The sequence below is a fragment of the Zasmidium cellare genome (genome assembly GCF_010093935.1).
Source record: "Zasmidium cellare ATCC 36951 unplaced genomic scaffold M409scaffold_60, whole genome shotgun sequence".
In the NCBI taxonomy this organism is placed as follows: Eukaryota; Fungi; Ascomycota; class Dothideomycetes; order Mycosphaerellales; family Mycosphaerellaceae; genus Zasmidium; species Zasmidium cellare.
The window spans coordinates 21,835-42,750 of NW_022987004.1; the positions used below are offsets into that span (position 1 = coordinate 21,835).

Below are 20,916 nucleotides of genomic sequence, written 5' to 3' on the forward strand. Positions count from 1 at the left end.
CCTTCAGGTGCGATCCAGCCACAGGCAGGAGCATCTTCTACGAGCAACCAGGCATCCAGCCTGCCCGGTTTGTTCACCGGTGGTATAGCTACAGCTCCGCGGTCTTCGCAAGCAGAACTCGATGCCACGAAGCAGGCGCAGCAGCCGGCGTTTCGACCATCGTCTACTGCAGGCTCCTCTACTGCTGCACGCACCCAGCAACAGCATCCCCCAGGCCCACATCACTTCAACACCAATCAGGGCTTGGCCACGACGGCGGTTGCCAACAACTCGAAGCGGCCTTTCGGCATGAGCAGGACTGCATCACAGGATGAATCATTTGTCATCGTCGATAGCGACGTCGAGAGTGAAGACGGAGCCCAGGCAAATGGTCACACTGCCGAGAAGCAAGAGAAGCGCAATGGCCAGACCGGACTTTTCAACGCCTTCCCTATTCAACATTCCGATTCCCCCGTCAACCAGAGTCCTGCACGTCAGACTGCGACCACGCCAAACGCGGCACTGATTCAGGAGAAGCAGCTTGCAGAAGCGAAGAAGCAGCTTGCCGATATGGAGAGAAAGAGGCTGGAGAAGCTCAAGAAGACAGGATCCGCACTCGACAACAACGCGACGCCTAGCGGATCTGCTTCAGACGCAGGTACTCCAGCTTGCGACCCAGCACTCGCTGCTCAGCTCGCCGATCCTACTCCGGTGATGCTCGACGCCAAGATGCTGAAGACCCCTGGACTCTCTGCTGCACCACACGTTGAAGCGCCAGCTGAGAACGTGGAGCCATTCAAACCAGAGGCATCTTACCAGCCCGACGAAGAAGCCGACATGGAGATCGAGGATGACGACGACCTGGATGAAATCTATGAGACATCTGGGCCACTTGCACCACGAGCTCCACCAGCTGTGAACACTACCGGCACTGGCGATGGCGATGCGCAGGATGATGATGATGACACCGAGAGTGCTATGGACACCTCGAGTGACACCACAGAAGATTTGAATGAGTATTATGGCTTTACTGACGATAACGCAGAGACTGCCGCCACGCCATCCGCTGAGATGCCAATGCCTGTCGATATGCCACTGCCAACCGATATGTCAATGCCCGTCGATATGCCAATGCCCGAGCCACCTCCAATGCCCTCACGCGACTCCTCAAACGAGATGGTCGACGACCCTGCCGGATCTGAGACTAACGTTGACGCAGTGGATTATCCACACGATGACTACGTCGACGACGAGCTTGCCCCGCAGCTCCAGCAGTCCGGAGAGCACTTTGCGGCGCCCGAGACGCAGGTATGTCCCAACGTTCCCTGGCTGAGGGCAGTTGCTAAATTTTCATAGTCTGCAACGGCAGCCAAGTTCGCGCCGTACGAGAGCCTGCTGCGGGTTTTCAAAGACTATCGCTACCACCCATCGTTCCTTGAGACTGTCGCCGGTGGGTTCAAGTCTCTGACGTTCAACCACAAGATCGACCCGATCAAGGTTGTCTGTCTATGGGAGGCAACAGGCGGAAAGTGCAACGACAAGACCTGCAAGTATCAGCACTTCAAGGATATGGCCCTTTCTGGTATGTGACCTCCTGCACATATCATCACACAACTCTCATTCCCGTCGCTCGCGTAACGGTTTGTCTGCTTGCACATACTAATCTAGCCTCACTAACTCCCAGACAACGAGCTCCTCAAGCTCATGGGAGCGGACCAAATCCCAGCCAAGCATCCCGAAGACGTCAAGAAGTGGAAGGCGGGTCTTGCAGCTCTCATCACTGAGATCCGCACGACTGATGAAGCCAAAGACGTCGAGGCTATCAGCAAGCGCATCGCCGAGTATCGCCGACAGTTTGTCGGTGATGCCACGAAGACTCTTCTTCTCGACTGAGTGAGTTGCTCATCGCCATTCTGAACCACCACCACCCCCGGTGGTATTCTTGTCTTTCGTCTGTCTCTGCGTTCAGCAAGTTCGATGATACCCACTTGCCGCCATTTGTTCTCTTCAGGACATGTAGTGTGCCCACGTCGGCACGAGACATCAGCAAGAAGAGAAGGGCATCTTCAGCTGTGGGCTCTGCTTTTTGGTGGTATGATGAACTCTACGGATTTGCTTGTGTGCTCTGGTATAAGCAGCTGGGATGATCACGGCGGTCGATGAAAGGTTGTACGAATAAGAAAGAAGATTTCCAGCTGGGAGAAAAGGAAAAGGAATGACGGTACTGTACTTCTACCACTGGAGACTTGGGTGGAGGGACTTGACTGGGCAAACCTGCGACGCAGGAAAGGTGGACTTTGCGTATGCCTCTGCATCCTCTGGATCAGGCTATCTTCTTCTACGATTGCACACCAGACAGGTCACCACGAATACCATGTCTCTCTTCTCAATATGTTGTCTCTTTCCCTTCTTTCACTTCGTCGGCGCCGTCCTCAATGCCAGAACGACATGACTTTCTCCGTCTCTGCATGTGACTCAAGATGAGCTTCTGACTCGTGTTCGTTGACCCAATGCCGGATCCAATGGCTGGCTCAGAGCGATTATCTCTCACTTCAACAGCATTGGCTGCGACTTCCTCACTTGATGAAGCTCGGAGCACCGTCAACCCGCGCTGAACTCAATCGCCACGGTGTGGCGCTATTGTCAACTTCACCTCACTTACTATTGTAGTCGCTCTCGACCCATCTTCATCAACAACCATCTGCCGACCTTGCAAATCTGGAATACATCACCAAGACATTGAGACAGATCAACGATACACCTTTCCAGCTGCCATCTTCGCGCGAACCGCTCCGAACTCAACCATCTGACAGACCGTTTCCGCCCACGCTATCTTATGACTCAGTCATCTTTTCATCACTCGATTTGGACGGTGACATCTTGAGAGAGGTGCTTTGGGAATTAGGAGATCTGGTGAGTCATTGCAGTGAGAGAGCGGAGGCATTGGCCATTGAGGGGTTTGGGGTCCTTCTTGTTTCGTTGTGTGAAGGTTGGAGCACGACACGACATCAGCGGCTTCCTGCAGGAGGCTTGTGACTTTGTGCGTTGGCGGCAAGGCGATGGTAGGCTTCACTCCAGCTTTCGACGGACCTCAAAGGAGGACACTGAGCGGATTGCCTCAACAAGAAGAAGAGCATCAACATGGATCAACGGTTCGATCCTGCCGACTACGAGCGCGTGTCTCGGCCACGAGGCGCGAGAAGGACCATCAATTACTTCGACCTCGATAAGAAAGGATTCGGTGATGTCGAAGAGCAAGTCCAAGAAGCCAAGTCCACCAGCAAGACTGCTGGCACAAAGCGCAAGCAGAGCACTAGAGATGACGGCCCTTCTTCGAAACGTACAAAGACGAAAGCAGACTCGAAGCGGAAGCCTCCTGTGAAAGGAGGTGCAGCTTCGAAGAACAAAGCACCGGCCAAGGCAGCAGTATCAAAGGCGAAGGGCGCACCTGCAACGAAAGCAAGACAGGCTCCAACGCAAGGGGCGAAGGCATCGAAAGTGAAAGCAGATCCGAAGAAGCCCAAGTCGGCTCCTGCAAAAGCCTCAAAGCCAGATGGAACGAAGCAGAAGTCGAAAGCTGCGCCAGGAGCAGGTCGTGGCAAGAAGACTGCAAATGCCACAATCGAGCAAGTCAATTCAGATGACACCCAGCCAGTAGATGATGTGCCTGAATCTTCACCTCTTCAAGCCGAGCAGTCATCTGATTCGGTACCTCCCGGGCAAAACAGTCGTGAATATTCACCAACAGCAAACGCGGGTAAGCCCGGGCAAACATGTGGTCCCTCGACTCCTTCCAAAAAGTCCACCCTCGACTTCGAAGCCTCCACCATCCTTCGCTCTACACCACGACGGCAGTTTTTCTCTGCGACATCCTTCGGCAGCCACTTCGCAGGCAAGATGGACGATCCAATGTCGGACACGTCGAGCGAGTTGAGCGATGTCCCGGGAGATCTTGACATGACTTCACCCCTCGAGTTCGAGAATGCTTCGGGGGACATTTTGCGATCAACTGCGGAAGACCCGGTCGAACAACCACCTGCAGCGGATGCCACTGCTCAAGACCCAGTCGAGCAGCCAGCAGCAAACAATCCAACCTCGACCACGGCCGTAGTTGCAGATATGTCCGTACCACCGCAGAATGCGCAGCCCCCAACTCTGCCACCTCCGCCAACCCCGCCTCAGAAACAGATACGCAGTCGCCGAAACACCAAGCAGATCCAGCGCCTTGGTAACTTCGTGCAAACCGGCTTTGCCGTCACCGAAGATGATGCCGGTCCGCGCAGCGACGTCGTCATGGAGGAGAAGGCAGATGACGACCACCAAACCTCGAGCACCGAGGAAGAAGTCGACGAGCCATCACCGGAACCCTTGAAGAAGGGCAAGAAGCGGCTGGGACGCCCGCCGAATGCTGCTGCTGAGAGGCAAACCAAGAGTCGCAAACCTAGAACTCTTGCTCCCAAGACTCACGCCCCCAAGACCACTACGAGGAAGCGCAAGCAGCCGGACAGTGCCGATGGCGAGTCTGGTGCAGCGAAGAAGCGAAGATCTTCTCTGGTTGTGAAGTTCAAGACCCCCAGAGGCTTCGATGAGGTGGAAGGTTTGCTCACACCCCCTGATTCTCAAGAAGACATCGACTCACGGCCAGCTTCTGAACTCGATCTCTCCACGGCCGACCCTGAGCTTGTCAAGCGCCACGAACTATCCGAGAAGATGACATTCAGAGCACCGATCGATTCGAAGCCACTCACTCGCGGTCAACCAGAAGTGTGGGCCGACAGCAGACAGGCACTCTGCGAGACGACTCCATACTATAAGATGCCTCAGAGCGGTTGCCATTCAAATGGTGGTCATGTGTACTCTTTCCTCCTCGACAGTCGCGGCCACTGCAGAGAGTACATGGACCCGGACGTCATCATCTCCAGAGCTGGAGGCTCGATGGAGTCTGAAAAGCCTGGCCAGCTCCTGCAGAACAGCGATCACCTCATGAAAGACTCCCAAGTGCGGTCAGTGCTGAACAACGTCACTCTCCAGAATCCGCTTGTCCTCATTGGAGGAAATCACAACGAAGGCGCGGTCTGCAAGCTACCATATCGATACAATATCCTGGGCTGGTACAAGCCGATTGCTGTATGGGGCGAGAAGACACTGGGCAAACGTGGCAAGGTTTACACCACGATCAAGTATCGATTCGAGAGAATGAATCAGGACAAGACGGCATGGCATGCTCCTGAAGAGAGTATCGTCAGTGAAGAGGATAGGCAGATTGCAGGACCTCTCTTCCGTCAGGAATGCGGCCACTGTCACAAGGAGTATGCTCAGGCCTACCTCCTCGGCTGGATGTGCTTGAATCCGGACTGTGGCCAATTCTGGCAGCACAACGGACGCGATGCTCCTTACGGCTTCCTTCACTACAATCCGGCCTTCCTTCTCGATCGCACGCCGTGGCCTGTGGAAGAGGAGCCGTACACCATCAAGCCATCGGTTCCAGACGTCGGCAACGTCGTCGGCGACAACCTGACCCACGTCAATACTCGAGGAATTTGCTGCCCCCAATGTGGACGATGCAGTTCACGACGGCTGTTCAAGGGCTGGAAATGCGACAACCCGGACTGCGATTTTGAGAACTTCCCTAAGCACATTCCCGTCAAAGTGCCCATGCTTCACACCCCGATGGACAACATCGGCGAAGGTCCTGCTCTCGCACGAAACAACCACATTGGCGGCGTGAGTGTTGAAGTCAGCTATCTGCACGGCTTCAAGGCTTACAAGTACACGGTGCCGGGTGTCAACGGCAGCTTCACGCATCTGATCTCAAATGCGAAGATCAATCGCGAGCCGGGTGGTGCGGATGAGATGTTTCAAGCTATTCAAGATCAGGAGGACCCTAAGATGGATTTGCATCTGGAGAGACGGAGATTTGGAGGGGAGAAGATGGGTGGCAATAAGGCTGAGCAGAAGAAGGCCGTGGGAAGACCTTCGAAGCGAAAGTCAACCTCTGAGCAGAATGTCGACGAGACGCTGGACCAGTCTATTCTCTTCGATCAGTCTGCCGTCGAAGATACCACGATGATGGAGCCGAGCCAGCTGGAGGACTCGCTTCTCCCAACCGCAGAGACGGAAGCAGGACAAACAACCATCACTCCCACGAAACAGCAGCCGGCAGTCGACCGCGAATCCGCCGACCAATCCACCGAACCCATCCAAGACGGCGACTTCATGACCGCCTTCTCCATGAACTACGGCATGCCGTACAAATTCGTCGCCAGCGGAGCCAGCCTCCCCTTCACCTCCGCCCCCTGGCCTGTCCGCGCCGTCCGCGCCGACCTCAACTGGGCCTCGCAAAACTTCCTCTCCAGCGAAGACCACGTCGAGTTCAACGAAGAACTCATCTTCGCCTACCTCCAAGGCCAGAAAATCGAATACCACGACGACGGCGAGGAAGGCCTCGGTCCCCGCATCGCCACCATGTCCCTCGGCGGCAAAGCCAAGATGATGCTGCGTATGAAGCAAAAGCATTTCACGGGGTGTTCCAAGACGGGGATCCTCACGCCCGATCGCCCCCTCCCCGGCGGCTACAAACACTCCGAATTCTACGAGAAACGCCTCGCCGCATGGAACGAAATCGAAGCCCTGAAGGACACCAACCGATCCCTCTACGACAAGCGCCGCAAAGCCCTGCCGCAGGAACTCGGGCTCTACAGCAACAAATCCAAACTCGCCCCGGACGCCGTGACGGTGACGCTGAATCATGGGGATATCGTGCTCATGGAGGGCTATGAGATTCAGCAGTTCCTCGAGCATAAGGTGGTTCCGGAGGGGTGTTTGCGGTTTGCGTTGACGTGTCGGGTTGTGCTTCCTGAGCATCTCAAGGAGGGGGAGAGGCCGGATTATGAGGTTGAGGCGGATGAGGAGGGGATGAGTGCTTTGAGGCGGATGGCGGAGAGGGAGGGAGGTGTGAAGAAGGGTTGAGGTGCTGTGAGAGGGTTGGTCAGGTGAGGTAGCTCTTCTCTTGGTGATGGAGACGAGGGAGTGTGAGTGTGTGTGCATGCGTAAGACCAAGTAAGGTAATCTGCTATTCTTGGCAAGCTGGGCGAGGGTCTTCCAGCTACCGTACGAAACGACACGAAAAAAGAAGAATCTTGGTAGTGAACTGAAGACATTCTCATCTCATCTCGCCAGGCCCTGACGATAATTCTCCGACTGAACGAGTAGTGGAAGTGTGGATGTGTCAGATGGATTGAACGTGACCTTAACCAGAATATGACATGACATAACTATGCGTTCTTGTGTGTGTGCGTTACCAAAGAGGGACACAGAAAGGCGTGACATGGGAGCGAGAAAGGGAGGTGGAAGGTAGAGGATCGATATCTGTGCAGGAGAAAGAGGAGACATGGGCGAGGGCTGATATTTCGTAGGGCTTAGTTGGGATGCAGGGCTGAAGATTGGATGGAGGGGTTGGGGGTGGATGGATTGGGGATGACGGGCTGCATTGGGACGGGGGGCAGGACTAAGAGCGAAGGGTTGTATGGATTACGGCGAGTGGGTAGGCAGGTGAGTGTCCTGAATGGGATGTGTCATCATCCCGTGAAGAAAAGGGTGTGTAGACTGTAAGACTGCAAGATTACCTCCCTGGGTAGACTTCGCGAAGGACACCTTGTCGAAAGGTGTCTTTACGAAGGGGTCAGGCTGCCTGTTCTGGAGGGGAGGTGTAGCCTTGAAGATAGCAGTGCTGGAGTGTAGGAGACCTCACACGTTTGTGCCTTTCGGGGTCTATATGAATGCCTTGGTTTTTCGCGGTGTGGATTGGCAGACTACGTCCTCAGGAGAAGTGGATGGGCCGGCAGGGTAGGCGGACGTTTTGAGGTATCTGCCTGGGTGACAAGGCATACGTGTACCCGATGGGGTTCAATGAACAAATGAAGAGATCCATGACTGACATGAGAGCACTCACCGACCGGATGGTAATTCTCCGACCAACCGACCAAACGAGTGGGTGGGTGTCAGATGGACTGAACGTGATCTCGTCAATTGATGACATGACAATGTGTGTTACCAAGAACAGAACTCAGAGGAGTGAAGGTAGGATCGATATCCGTGCAGCAAGAGGGCTGCGATTTCTTGTAGGGCTGGGGTTGGATTGGCATGGGAGGAAGGGTGGATGGGTGTAAAGATGGGATGTGTCAGCATTATGTGGGTGTGAAGAGAGCTTTGTAGTTACTTGGTTCTTTCTTGCATGCCTCGTGGACGGGTAAGTGGCGTGTTGGGGTTGATTTGGAGAGCATGCTCGGAGACTGGCGTCAGTCGCAGAGTTGAGAGGTCGGCCAAGTATTGACTCCTGTACTCGAAGCTGTTGAGGCGTGTTTAGTTCTATCATTAGGTACGCGAACGGCCAGGCTGTACACTTTCTCTAATCTCAGGCAATACGGGATTGACCACACCGGAGCAGACTGTAATCGCTGCCTTGCCATCGAGGTGTACGTGTCGCGAAGGGGGGACGCGAAACACGCGGTCTTGTACGAGGTGTTCATCTGACGCACCAGGCTTCAAGGTATAGGAGTTTCTTTGGAGAGCTGTCATTATATCGGCCGACTAGAAGTCCACGACGGCTCCAAGTCTAAAGTCCGGGGAGTAATATTCTCGTGATGTAGCTGAGGACGGCGAAGGTGGACTGATGTTGACAAAAGAGGGTGTACGACAAAGTTGCTGAATTTCGAAGATTACGAACTCAGGTGACGACCATCCACGTCTCCGCCAAAAGCGGACATGGATCCAAGACATTGGTCAGATCCGAGTCGTCAGTCAGTCGTCCTCGGGTCGCGCTCATCTCCGGTTTCAGATCGCCACCATTTAGGCAGGGACTTTTTCCTTTCTTTCATCCCACACTCGAGGTGAAAGAAAAGTCCGGCGGTAAATAGCAGTCAAAGAAAACAATCTCGATGAATCGATATGCATTGTGAAGGAGACGCAGAGAAATATGTGCAGACGGAGCTGTTTCTTAGAAACTACCGCGAGAGGCGAGGACCGGGTAAGAGATTTTTGGGAGAAACCGGCGAGGGACGGATATATCTTGCAAAAGGGAGGATGTGTAGGTTTATGAAGGATGGCTTGTTGCAGGTTGCGTGGGTGTGCGGGCGTCATGCATGCGCGATGGTTAGCGCGGGATGTTTTGATCTGAGTGGGTGTGGAGGGGGCTGGGGAAGGGAGGGGGAGGTTGTTGGTTGATGACTCTTTTCGGCAGGGCATGAAGCCGTGGTTGGTATTCATCTATGAGGAGCACGTTGCGCTTGATATGGTTCTGAAGAAGAAGTTGATGTTGATATCGATGTAGTTGTCGAACAGGAGAGGAGGTCGTCGACGGAACAAGGTTCGCAACGCTGCGCTGCGCTACGGGCGTTGCTCGGACCGAACGGCGCGGGCAGCAACAAGTGTGAAAGTCTACTGAGGCAGCTTCTCTTTCACCTCTTCGTTATTCCCACCTTCACATCAACATCGCAGGTGGTCAATCCCATCTCACCGCCATTGCCACCGCTCCGATACGGTACGATGCCACACACGACGCCGACTCGACGATGAGTCGACGCACGCATTGATGCAAGACTCACGGCGGCCTCTTTGTCCTCCTGCAGGCTGCAGTGCCGATTCATGCTCGATGCATCAATCAATCAATCAATCAATCGCCGGCAAGCGCGTCTATCGGATGAGGACGCCGCCCCGGAGTGAGAAGCAGGCCAGAAGATGCAACTCGACCCACGGCTGCAGGTACCGGGCGCATGCGCGGTTCGCATTGGCGTGGACGCGTTACTCACGCCCATCAGTTGGCGAGCGAGCAGGCTGACGCGGGATGCGTAGCTTTGGCGAGATATTGATTAATCATTGGTGAGTAGCAGCCGGCTGGCGGGCTGGTGGTGGTGTCGACGCCTGATGGGTGTCTTGTCTCACCCTAACAGTCATCTGCTGCGCCCTCCACGACGAGCTCGACGACGCCTGCCTGCCCCAGTCATGCTCATGCTCGACACCTCTTCTTCTTCTTCGCCCTCTGCCCCGCCCTCTGTGCGCCGTTGAAAAGACGCGCTGCATCCCCGTCACTCCTTTCGATCTTCTCCTCTGTCACCGTCAGTCTCGCTGCATTTCCAAACTTTGAGTTGCATCGCCCCCACGCACGCTCGCTTGCTGCCTTCACCACAGCCAACTGCTGAGAAATTCTGAAATACCACTGGCCGGCCACGAGCCGGAGTCCAACAGCCCGCCGCCTCCATACGTGTTCGCACATTGACGGCTGCACTGCTTTTCCTTCGATCGCGCTACTGCACGCCTGCGACCTGACACTCCAGCGGTCTGTCGTCAAAACAGCGGCCGTGCATCACCGCCCTATCCCACGCCGCCAGCAAGGAAATCGCTCGCGTGCCCCAAATCCGTCGCCAACCCTATAACTAAACCATGCCGTCGCCGCCCGTGCTTCAGAGGCTCGAGCCATCGGCACGCAGCGCAACTTGGCCACCGTCCATTCGCGTCACGCCTCCCACTCCTCCCACTGCGCATGGCGACAGACCCCATCTACATAAGACTCAATCCGCGCCCGCCACCATGCCCTCGACTCCCGCTCACTCCAACAAGCCCATCTTCGACCCATTCGAGGATGACCTCAACAAGCACCCCGAGGACCACTTCTTGTCTCCCGTTCAGATGTACGAGTACGAAGACTGGGCCGAGGATAGCGAGGACGAGGATGCTGAGGAGATAGAATGGGATGCCGGCATCACCGACTTTGCCCTCTTCGACAACGACCGTCGCCACGCTCAGCAACGACACGAGGAAGTCCCTGATCGATGGGATGGTCTCCTCGCCAGTCAAGCATCAGCTCTGCAGCGTGCTGTCCTTCGCAACCGCGCCAACTCCGACCCATCAGGCAGACAGTGGACGCCTCTGCTGGAAGACCTCCCTCAACTCACCCCAGACAACTCGCCAAACCTCAAAGGCGACCACGACATTCATTCATACTGCGGACCGAAGACTACTCGACCCAGCGTACCCAACTACCTCGCCGTCAAAGTCACTCCTCCACCAGAAGATGACTACGACTTCGACGACGACGAAGATGAGGAGGATTCAGATGAAGATGACCTCCCCGTCTCTTACCTCGTCGCCCGAGCCCGCGAACGCCGCCGAGTAGCACACCAAATGGAACGCCCAGGCCTGCGCTTCAACCGGACCATGTCAGGCAAAGTCCACGTCTGGCGACGACCAAGCTATCACCTGTACTCCGTGGGCGAGGAAGCCGAGGCCGAGAGTGAGGCTGAGATGGAGGATGCCAAGACAACCACCACCTTACCGGTCGACATGGAGACGAGGGGACGATCACGGCGGTGAGGTGGATGGATGGACGGACAGAACGACCAACCAGAATGTATCTTTACTACAAGAATGACGCACGGGCATTGGGCATCAGCGAGGGTGTTTGGTTGGTTATGGATCAGAATGATCAAATCTTGCATGATTGATGGGGTTCTTTGGAAACGAGGCATGGATATGGGAGTCACGGTTCGGGTTACTTGCATGAAGAGGACCATGGATTGCATTCACGCGCGCGCAAGATGGCATGGATGGGAAGGCACGATACCAATTTGCTTTTGTTTTTCTTTCTCCTACTTGCTGGGGTGCTTTTTCTCTCGCACCAACAGGATCAATCGATCACATCACCGAAGAATGATTATCATCAGCTCGCTTGAGTGCAGTTGCAGTTGCATTGCGTTGCGTTGCAGTTCCCAGTACCCGAGTATAGCTAGCTATAGCTACAGCGAAAGCTATTCGTCTTCTGATCGAAGCAAAGCTCCAGTGCGCCTCGCCGATAGGTTACCAAAGTTTCCCTGCTTGCTAACGACTGTCACGCAACATCTTCACAGCTGCAGCTACCTACTTTCCACTACCACCATGCCCGTATCATCGCTTGGATCCGATTTCAGCCGTTGTACTTCATTCAAGTCCTCGTCGCATTGACGGCAGATCTTTTTGACCGGTCAAGGGAGTATAGTGTTGTTTGTTGTTCATGTCGGTGTCGTCAGCCCGCTAGTATTATGCTACATTTCCCATCCTTTCACATGCCGGGAAAGTGAGGCTACACTGTGTATATTCTGTCTGTCGTCATTCACATGAAGTGCGGTCAAAGCCGGGAGAAATGCGGTGGTGTCGGGGATACTGCGGTTTTTGTTTTTCGGACTCTTTCTCCCGAGGGTTGATAACGACGAGGTGTGCCACGTGAGCTTTGCTCGAGCTCCAGCTTCAGCTTATCGTTGGAATCTTGGTCGTAGCTATCAATGCGTGAATGGGTGCGAAGGTACAGTAGTCGGTGGTATCTCGTGGGTGTGGGTGCGCGGCCCCGCAGTCGATCTGTGATCTGCAGCTTGTCCTTGTGGAAGGTGTGGGGGTGGGTCGGGTGGGAGTTGGTATGTGGTTGTTTCGCTTTGCATCGCTCATTCATACAGCAGCAATGGATGGATGGATGGATTGGGGTCGTCAGCCTGCAGTTGATCAAGGCCCTATCGGAGCTTTGTGGATATGGTAGAGGAGGGCCTGCTGACCTGCTGGAGCCATTGAGCAACAGCAGGAGGTCGTCCAGAGAGGCTGGGCAACAACCAGCATGTAGCTCATTCAGCCGCGGTGGTGGAGACGCACATGCCATGCGTGTAAGCGATGCAGTTGGGCTGCTCTTTCCTTCGTCCTTCACATGTGTGGATCCGAGGGAAGGTATCGCGCCATAGGTACATTCAGAGATACTTCTTTGCGGCCATGCCTACCCGACTCCGAAATACAGGAGACGTGACGGGTTGGTTGACTTGATAGAAGGGGTTCATGATGCATTTCATCCATGCTTCGTAGACCTACACGTCCCAAATCAGCACACATATGCCAGTCGACGTCAGACACAGAGATAGTGGATACTCACCTCAAACATAAACTGCCTAACTGCTTCCTCCGTCTGCTGACTCCCTGGGTTACTCGCAAGCAGCGTATTTTGCCTCGCAGTACTTGGCCTCGAAGGCGGAGAAGAAGTCTGATAAGCCGAGTAAGATGTACTCGAAGGATCCGGGTTCATGAGCAGCATGAACTTGACATTACCGCCGGTGAGGAACGTGTGGATGTGATTGTTCTGGAAAGAATCAATCTTCTTGAGATACCTAGTATACACAGAATGAATATCAGCAACGAACATTGGGCCGTGGTGCAAGGGAGGCAGCGGTTCTAAGGGGTGAGGTGAGTGAACGTACAGATCTTTCGTACTCCACTGCGTCTCCTCTACCAGATCCAACGCGGCGTGCACGATGAACTGATTCATATGTTTGGCTTCCTCCCGGAACCTCGCGATGCCATCGCCGCCGACTTTGGAGGTGCCGAAGTCGAGTTCGAAGAGCGGGTTGTCGCGCGTGCCGATGATGGTGAAGTAGTAGGACATCTTTTCTCCTTCTCTTCGTGTCGCGAGTGAAGTAATTTGATCTGCTTTGGAAATCTACATTCCTGTTGGATTGTTGTTGGTTGGAAGGCGAGACCATTCACTCACTTCCCTTGGGATCCACAAGTCTTGGCATTCCCGCGGCGAAGCTCCCGAAGTGGAAACATCGAACCTCGATCGACTTTCAATCGCATCACCAACATCCAAACCACACACATCACAATGTTCGGCGCATTCAAACCCAGCGCACCCCTCTCAGGAGGTCTATTATGGTACGATAACCCTCTTTTCAAGACTCACGGGCATTCGAGTACTGACAAGATGCAGGAAAATCCCCTGGCGCCTCTCCTCGACCCGCAAACTCCGACAACGCCGCCGCCTGCGCCGCGTCGACAACGTCGTCTCAGTCCTCGATAGCGCATTGAAAAAGTCAACATCCACACAATCACAACCACAGCCTCAGAGCGAAGACAAGCTGCCCCCATCAGCAGCAGGAACCGGCGCAACAAAAGCAGACCTCCAAACCACCGCTGAAGGCCAACGCCTCCTCTCCACCACCAACACACCCACCTCGCAATCCACGCGCCGCCACGGCCGCGGGCCCCTCCAAGGCGAATTCCTCCCCACCTCAACACCCATCCCCGCGCAAACCCCCACCGGCAGCATAACCCTCCAACGGCCCTCCTCCATCCCCCTCCTCACCCGCGACTCCAACACGATCAAGCTGATCGCGCGCTGGAAAGCCGAGATGCCCACCGAGCAGGAGATGTTGCCGAGGGATAAGTATACGATGTTTGATAAGAAGGTGAGGGGGTATCGGAAGGGGGTGCATAAGTTGCCTAAGTGGACGAGGGTTAGTCAGAGGGTTAATCCGCCGGGTTTTTAGAATGGTGCGTGATATGGGGAGGAGGAGAGATGGGTGGGTTTGTGGATTCCATGGATACTGGGCATCGCGCGGAGTTTCTGGCGTTTTGGAGATGAGGAGGATTATATGCAATCTGCTCTCTGCTGAGCAAGCAGCGTGGAGGGGAAGTCCCAAGAGTTCAAATGCGTAAAGCTGAACGCACATACCAGCGTGGAGCAATGTAACATGACACACCATGTAGAGCCACAGCCGTGGTAATCTATCACCAGACTCCAAAAACCCGAAACTTCAAAACCATACAGAGGGACCCAAAAAGGCCCTGAAACATCGTGTCTCGAACGACTACGCCGATCCGCATCTCACGGTCCATCTCCCTGCCACCAACGAGACGCCCATAAGCCGTGGACTCTAGCGTCGGGGAAAGGACGAATGACATGGCCATCTCGTCCAGATGCGTAAGGCTGATGGCATATCGAGATGCAGCGGGGTAGAGACGTCGTAGCAGTTCAAGGCAAAGTACAAAGCCGTAGAGGCGTCGGAATGGAGCAACAGACCTTGGCATATTGTACAATATGCTACGAGTCTCCGCCTCCGCCGATAGAATTAGGACGAGAAAGAGAGTGCAAAACATCCATTGAAGCAAGAGATGAAAATCTTGAATGCCTATTTCACAGAAGACGTTAATGTCAATCTGCGTCACATTTCGATCCCTCTCGGGTGATTTGCGCCATTGATATGGGTATGAGCATTGACATGGAGTTTGTTTGGCGTTTGGGAGGCGACGGTCGATATGGCTGCTGCTGAGCATGTCCACGATGTCCCAGGTTGTCGAAACACAGGTACAGCGAGGAGGGCACGTGAGGAAAAGAAAGGCTGAGGAGCATAATGCACGAGAGTAGAATCGAGTAGAGCTCTGCAAAGCTACTTTACGATCAAGAGCGGTGGTGGCATGCTGCCAACGACACAGAGTAAATACCAAACCAAACCCAAGCCCAGTAAAAGACGACGAGGTCTGTCTTACAAACGCCAACGCTAATTCATATCAAGTCCCCTCTGACTATCCACCCTCATCAACACCACTCCATCCACCCCTCCCAAATCCACCTCTCCTTCCTCCATCTACCTCTCCCGCCTTACTACACTCCGACTCCCCACGGGCGGCTTCCTCTCCCCAAAATTATGCAACCGCTCGCCGACAAGATATACCTCGTCGCGGATCCTCGCCCTCCACCGGCCCGTGGCCTTGGCGATCTGCACGAGCCCCGTCATCGTCACGACGCAGACTTCCGCGAGCGGGTACGAGTAGCGGTAGATGATCGTTTGGAGGACCTCGTCTAGTTGGAGGGTTGTGAGGTGGGTGATGAGGGTGATGGAGAGGCGCGCGAGGAGTGGTGGCGTGAGGAGGACGAAGAAGGCGAGGAGGGTGGCGGGGAGGATGAAATATCTTGTCGCGAGGCGAATGTTCGGGTTGAGGTAGCCGTTTTCGGCCGTGACGCGGCGGAAGGCTTCGGCGGCGCGGGAGGTGGGTGAGGTGGTGTAGCCGCGGATGGCGATGCGGAAGTAGAGCAGGCCGAGGGCGTAGTCTTGGAGGAGGTGGATGCTGTGGTCGACTAGGTACGGGAAGCGAGGTTGGGGATGGTCGTTGGCCGTGAGTTGGGAGTATTGTACTGTGAGGTGGGTCGTGTTTTGGACGGTGTTGTTGATGGTGGTTGAGTTGGTGTTGGCCGTGGATTCGGTGTGTGGAGAGCCTGATGAGTTGAGATATGTCCGCAAGGGTAGGATGATGTAGAACTGCAGCACCAGAGCGAATGCAAGCGGCATAATGATGTAGAAGAAGCCATAGACGTACAAGCATTTTGCAGCTTGCAGTGCAGCCTTCTTTACGGAGCTCGCCACGGCGTTGACATCGATGGACCGAATCTTCTCAGGCAAGTAATCACCGCCCAACCGACGACTCTTAATCGCGGCGAAGAGAGCACCGACGATGATGAAAGCTCCCAGCGAGTACGCGTAGATGTCGTTGACACGCACGCCTGCTGGGAGCAGAGATGAGAAGATGAAGCGACCAAAGACCAGAGGGACCAGAGTTGCGCAGAGACCAGAGAAAGCGGAGAACATCCACAGGCAGACCATGAATAGCGTAACCCTCAGGCGGAAGAACGGTGGGACGTAGACCTTGGAGAAGTGATCATTTCTCTTGCCCTCCTTGTCTGCGATGTACACATCCTCGTCGTCGGCGTGCAGGAAAGCCTCTCCAGGTTTTGGTGGTCGGTATTGGTCGTTGCATGGCGTCAAGACGTATTTGCCGTCTCGTCTGAAGTATACATCAGGCAGTTCGCTTCCATCGCTGAGTCTTCGATCTGACGGTACGATGGCTTCGTCTGGGTTGCCTTTCTTCAAAAGCAAGAAGCTGATCCAAGACTTGTGAACATGTCGACCCTCTTCATCATTTCGGCGGTCGTCGAAGAGGAAGTGTGAAAGACGAAGGACTCTCGCGCAGCGGCGCAGCCACCAAGCATACATGATGTGGACGGCAGATGACGGATTTGACAGCTGAGCAAGTCTCGGTATCAAGAAGTTGAACAGCAGCAAGCACATCGGAAACTCGATGATCGGCTCCGTCGGTGTCCAGTAAATCGGGAAGATGCCCTTGAAGACCTTTCCTATCGACCAAATGACACCTCCCAGACATAAAATCACCAACGCTCCATAGACGAGTGCGCTGAAGGCGATCTTCCGAAGCTGCGTCGTGACATTGCGTTCGAGGACATCTCGGACCGGGTGGAATGTCGGATCGTCAGGATCGCGAATGAACCACAACACTCCTTTGCGCAGGATCTTACGACACATGCCAACAAATAGCGCAAAATGGAACATGTAGCAGGTCCCAACAAACCAATGCACGAAACAGAATGTGTATGGTGCTTTGATGGCGAAGGCCCAGCGGGTGGCGACGGAGGCACTCTGGAAGAGTGGTAAAAAGGCCAGGTCGAGGAGCAAGCCGCAGTAGAGAGGGAAAGCTAGCATCTCGATACTGATAATGAGGATGACTTTCAGCACGCCTCCTGCTTGTCGAAGAGTGTCGCGTATGATCTTTTCTGTCTTCTGGCCAGACTGCGAGCGTGTGATGGGCGTGTCGAGGGCGACATACACGGCAGCGATGGCCGCAAGGGCAACGTAGCCAGCCAGGACTGCAAGTCCACGATCGTTCGTGTTCCAGTAGACAAGAGCTGGATCCATCGGCATTGACGTGGAGTTGAACGTCAATGCTCCAGTCTTGAGACTGCGGAACATGTCCAAGAAAGGACGAGTGTAATTCTCGAGCGCCTCGACACCGGCCAGCACCTTCGCCGGGATTTCTGGAAACTGCGAAACAGCATTCAACGAACGCTGCCACATGAGGTCTTTGGAGCCTGACGAGATGGTATCCACCACCGAAGTGATGATACAGCCGGTGTAGTTGAGAATTCCACTGACCTCGCCCTGGAGGTTCTTCAGTGAGGCATGAGCATGGACTGATGCACCCAAGAAGGCCCAGTGCCAGCCAAGTCCATCAGCAGATGCCGCTTCTCCTGATATGAACAGCTTCTGCAGCCTGTATCCAGCAGTGGCAGCGGTTGACGTGGCAATCTCGTTGATCCAGTGGGTGAAGTTGTACTCTGCCAACTTCGGCATCCACACCTCGACGGCAGAGAGAAGAAAGTCGCAAGCCAGAGACGCTATGACGGCGAGCCAACCAGCGGAAAGAAGCACAGCATCGATAAGCACATCAGCCACGAATGAAGCGACTTGCAGAGGAGTCTTGACGAGGAAAGTCATCGGTGCGCCGATGAATGATAGCACCAGCTTGCCCCAGACATATGGCAGACCAACGGCGCCAAAGACTGTGCCTGTGACCAAGACGCTACAGAAGCAGGACGTCTGGAAGAGTCCTATCAGCGGTCCTTGTAGTCCAACAAGCTCGAAAATGCCTTCGAGGTCTTCTGCGTCTTCCACAGCTTCGGCGTCGAGACCAGCTTGCTGCGCAGCTGCAACCACTTCAGGATCATTCTCTTCCGCAGCCTCGTCTTCGTGAGCAACATCAGCAATCGCTGGCTGGCCGTTGTGGATTGGCACGAAAGGCGCCTGCTGGTCTTCATCGCCTTCGCCGATGACTTCCTCGTTAGGGTCTGAGACGGGCTCTTGGGCACCTTGAGGCTGGATGTCTCCCCAAAACCAATCCACGATTCTTGAGAACAGGCTCGGCTCAGCAGCGGGGACTTGCTCTTGATCTGGCTCAGTAGGCTCGTCATCATCGGCAGCATCCTGTGCAGGGGTTGGATTTGAAGGCTCTGTGGGTTCTCCCTGTTGTGCTTGTTCATGGGTTCCATTCTCTTCACGGACAGAGCTGGTGGTTAGGGGCTCTGCCTGTTGAGGGTCGGGCTCAGGACCGTCTGAGTGGAACGGATTTCCTGATTGCGCGTTCTGTTCGCCACCCGTTTCCGCAGTGTTATTCTCTGGCGAGTCCTCGAGACGCTTAATCTCGTTCATAGGAGTGCCACCTCTACTCTCCAACCGCCGTCTGAGCTCATTTTCGGTAAGCAACTTAGACTCGATCTTGGGCTCGGGAACAACAGCCCTAGCTTTTCCCTTTCCGCTCCGCTTGATGTTGATCTTTGCGTCGGGGCCGGCATTGGTAATGGGCATCTCGTCGTTGTTCTCCTGGAAAATATCCATATGATCGATGACTTCGCCAGGCTCCTTGGGTGGACTGACTTCCAGCCAGCTACCTTCGGTCGAGGGAGCACTGACAATACTAGCGCTTTCAGTGGGAGGCTCGGCAGCTGTGCTTCGTGGGGAGAGACTTCCAGCAGGGCGGTGGTCATGGGAAGCGAAAGCACTGTCGGCCTCTTCGAGGATTCGCTGGATCTGAGTTGCTCGCGAGTGTGTGTCGCGGGTAGGCATTGGCGGCCGCCTGCTGTTGGAGCTTTCTGATGGTGAAATCAGTTCCTCCTCACCCTGCGCTGAATCGGATTGCGGTTGCTTGTCTTGGCCATTGATCCACAATTCCGACATCAAAACACCCTCCCATGCTTCGCGTTCGTCCTGGGAGAGGGAGTACAATTTGTCGTAGACCTTGTCAGCCAACTCGCCGGCGTCAATTCCAGAGTTACCTGCCGCTCGCACCTGCCCAATCACTTCCGATGCAGCACGAACAAAGATGTCGTACTCACTGTCATTGCGACTAGCCAAATGCTTGCGAAGGTGAACAGTTGCAGTGTCGATGAGAATGTTAAGCACATGCCAGCCCTGGAAGTTGCCCGCTTTGTTGTTCTCGTTGCCCTCGCCGCTGTTCGGATGAGCTTCTGCCTCATTCTGCAAAGCAACGAGTCTTGCTCGCGCCTGGTCAAGCAATTCCGCCTGCCTCTGCAACCGCTCAACCTCGCGTTGCCTCTGATCACGCTCTCGTTGGATATTATTCAGGTTGTCCAGATTGACCAACGGCTGCTGCTGTACGACCCACTCGCGGATGAGAAAGACCAGAATAAAGCCAGTGATAACAACGCAAGTGATGAGTTGTCCTTCGAAGATGTCAAGGATAATGCGGTTGAGCTGTGGGTTGGAGGTGAGTTCTGAAATGTAGGTCCATGACGAGAGGATGGACGCATCAGCCTGTGGCCAGAAGGCAGCAGGGTCACCAGCAGTAGGAGTAGTGGCTGTGGAATTCTTAAAGGCGGCAGATATGGCACCTGTGATGAGGTTCACGGTCTTGCCGGCCGGGGAGTTGTCCGTCCCCAGCTGAGAAGCCAGCAGTTGCTCCAACGAAGAGTACAGCGAGCCCGCTGTTGACGATGTATTCTGTGCTGCACTCTGACCTGCCACCTGCGTAGAGACATGGTCTGCCTGCATCTTGCGAATGAAAGCCTCTCTTGCCCATCCAGCATCAGCCAGCCAGAACATCCACCTCCACGCCCATCTTATCATCCACGGCAGAATGACCAACCACACAGCACTGACGAGAAGCCCTCTACAAGCTCTTAGAGCCAACACAGCCAGATGTAGTAATGCTCTTCCCACAAATACAGTCCAGGGTAACGTTTTGGGCATGTTGGCATCGTAGAGCTTGGTGAAACGGAAGGGCGTCTTGCACAGCTCGCAGTGCTTCTTCTGTGAGTGGGATAGCCACTCCATCAAGCACTCCTGGTGGACGAACTTGATGCTGCCGCTGCATTTGCACGGGTAGAAGAGCGGCTCATCCGGGGTGCCTTCGCTGCGGCATATTCGACAGGTGTCGCCGCCGAAGCCTGATGAGGCGGTATCGCGGCGCTGAGGAGGGGCAAAGGCGGGATCGTTCATGATGTCGGGCTCGTCGGAGGACAAATCGGCATCGAAGTGGCTGGGGTCGTCCATTTTGGCGGAGTGTGGTCCAAGTAATGAGATTCGTGAGGGTGCCTCCAGGGCGGGGGTGTGGCCGTTCAGGTCGTCATGAGGGTGTCGCGTTGTGGAGGCGCCAGCGCTGGGATGGGACAGCAAGTCGCAGGCGGGAGTGTTTGCTGGGCAGCGGCGATGGCAGCGTGGTGTCGAGAACAAGGCGGATCACGTGCGCTTATGGGATGTATGAATTGTGAATGAATGAATGAAAGTACGA

General features: G+C 54.8%; 5 protein-coding genes across 5 annotated transcripts; 3 read left to right on the top strand and 2 right to left on the bottom strand.

Annotated features, from left to right (window-relative positions):
* Window positions 1-3,120: 3,120 nt before the first annotated feature.
* Window positions 3,121-6,948, top strand: M409DRAFT_30116 (uncharacterized protein; the record flags this gene model as incomplete). The annotated part of the gene is made up of 1 exon (XM_033809768.1): window positions 3,121-6,948. One exon carries the CDS (start codon window positions 3,121-3,123, stop codon window positions 6,946-6,948), a length of 3,828 nt encoding a protein of 1,275 aa, XP_033660255.1.
* A 3,615-nt stretch (window positions 6,949-10,563) lies between these two features.
* M409DRAFT_60839 (uncharacterized protein) lies at window positions 10,564-11,346 on the top strand (the record flags this gene model as incomplete). Its single annotated transcript, XM_033814591.1, has 1 exon — window positions 10,564-11,346. The coding sequence occupies one exon, from the start codon at window positions 10,564-10,566 to the stop codon at window positions 11,344-11,346; it is 783 nt and encodes a 260-aa protein (XP_033660256.1).
* A 1,394-nt stretch (window positions 11,347-12,740) lies between these two features.
* M409DRAFT_30118 (uncharacterized protein) lies at window positions 12,741-13,426 on the bottom strand (the record flags this gene model as incomplete). The annotated part of the gene is made up of 3 exons (XM_033809769.1): window positions 12,741-12,854; window positions 12,920-13,151; window positions 13,242-13,426. The coding sequence occupies 3 exons, from the start codon at window positions 13,424-13,426 to the stop codon at window positions 12,741-12,743; spliced, it is 531 nt and encodes a 176-aa protein (XP_033660257.1).
* A 219-nt stretch (window positions 13,427-13,645) lies between these two features.
* On the top strand, window positions 13,646-14,309 carry M409DRAFT_30119 (uncharacterized protein; the record flags this gene model as incomplete). Its single annotated transcript, XM_033809770.1, has 2 exons — window positions 13,646-13,695; window positions 13,751-14,309. 2 exons carry the CDS (start codon window positions 13,646-13,648, stop codon window positions 14,307-14,309), a joined length of 609 nt encoding a protein of 202 aa, XP_033660258.1.
* A 1,098-nt stretch (window positions 14,310-15,407) lies between these two features.
* M409DRAFT_30120 (uncharacterized protein) lies at window positions 15,408-20,678 on the bottom strand (the record flags this gene model as incomplete). Its single annotated transcript, XM_033809771.1, has 1 exon — window positions 15,408-20,678. One exon carries the CDS (start codon window positions 20,676-20,678, stop codon window positions 15,408-15,410), a length of 5,271 nt encoding a protein of 1,756 aa, XP_033660259.1.
* Window positions 20,679-20,916: the final 238 nt, after the last annotated feature.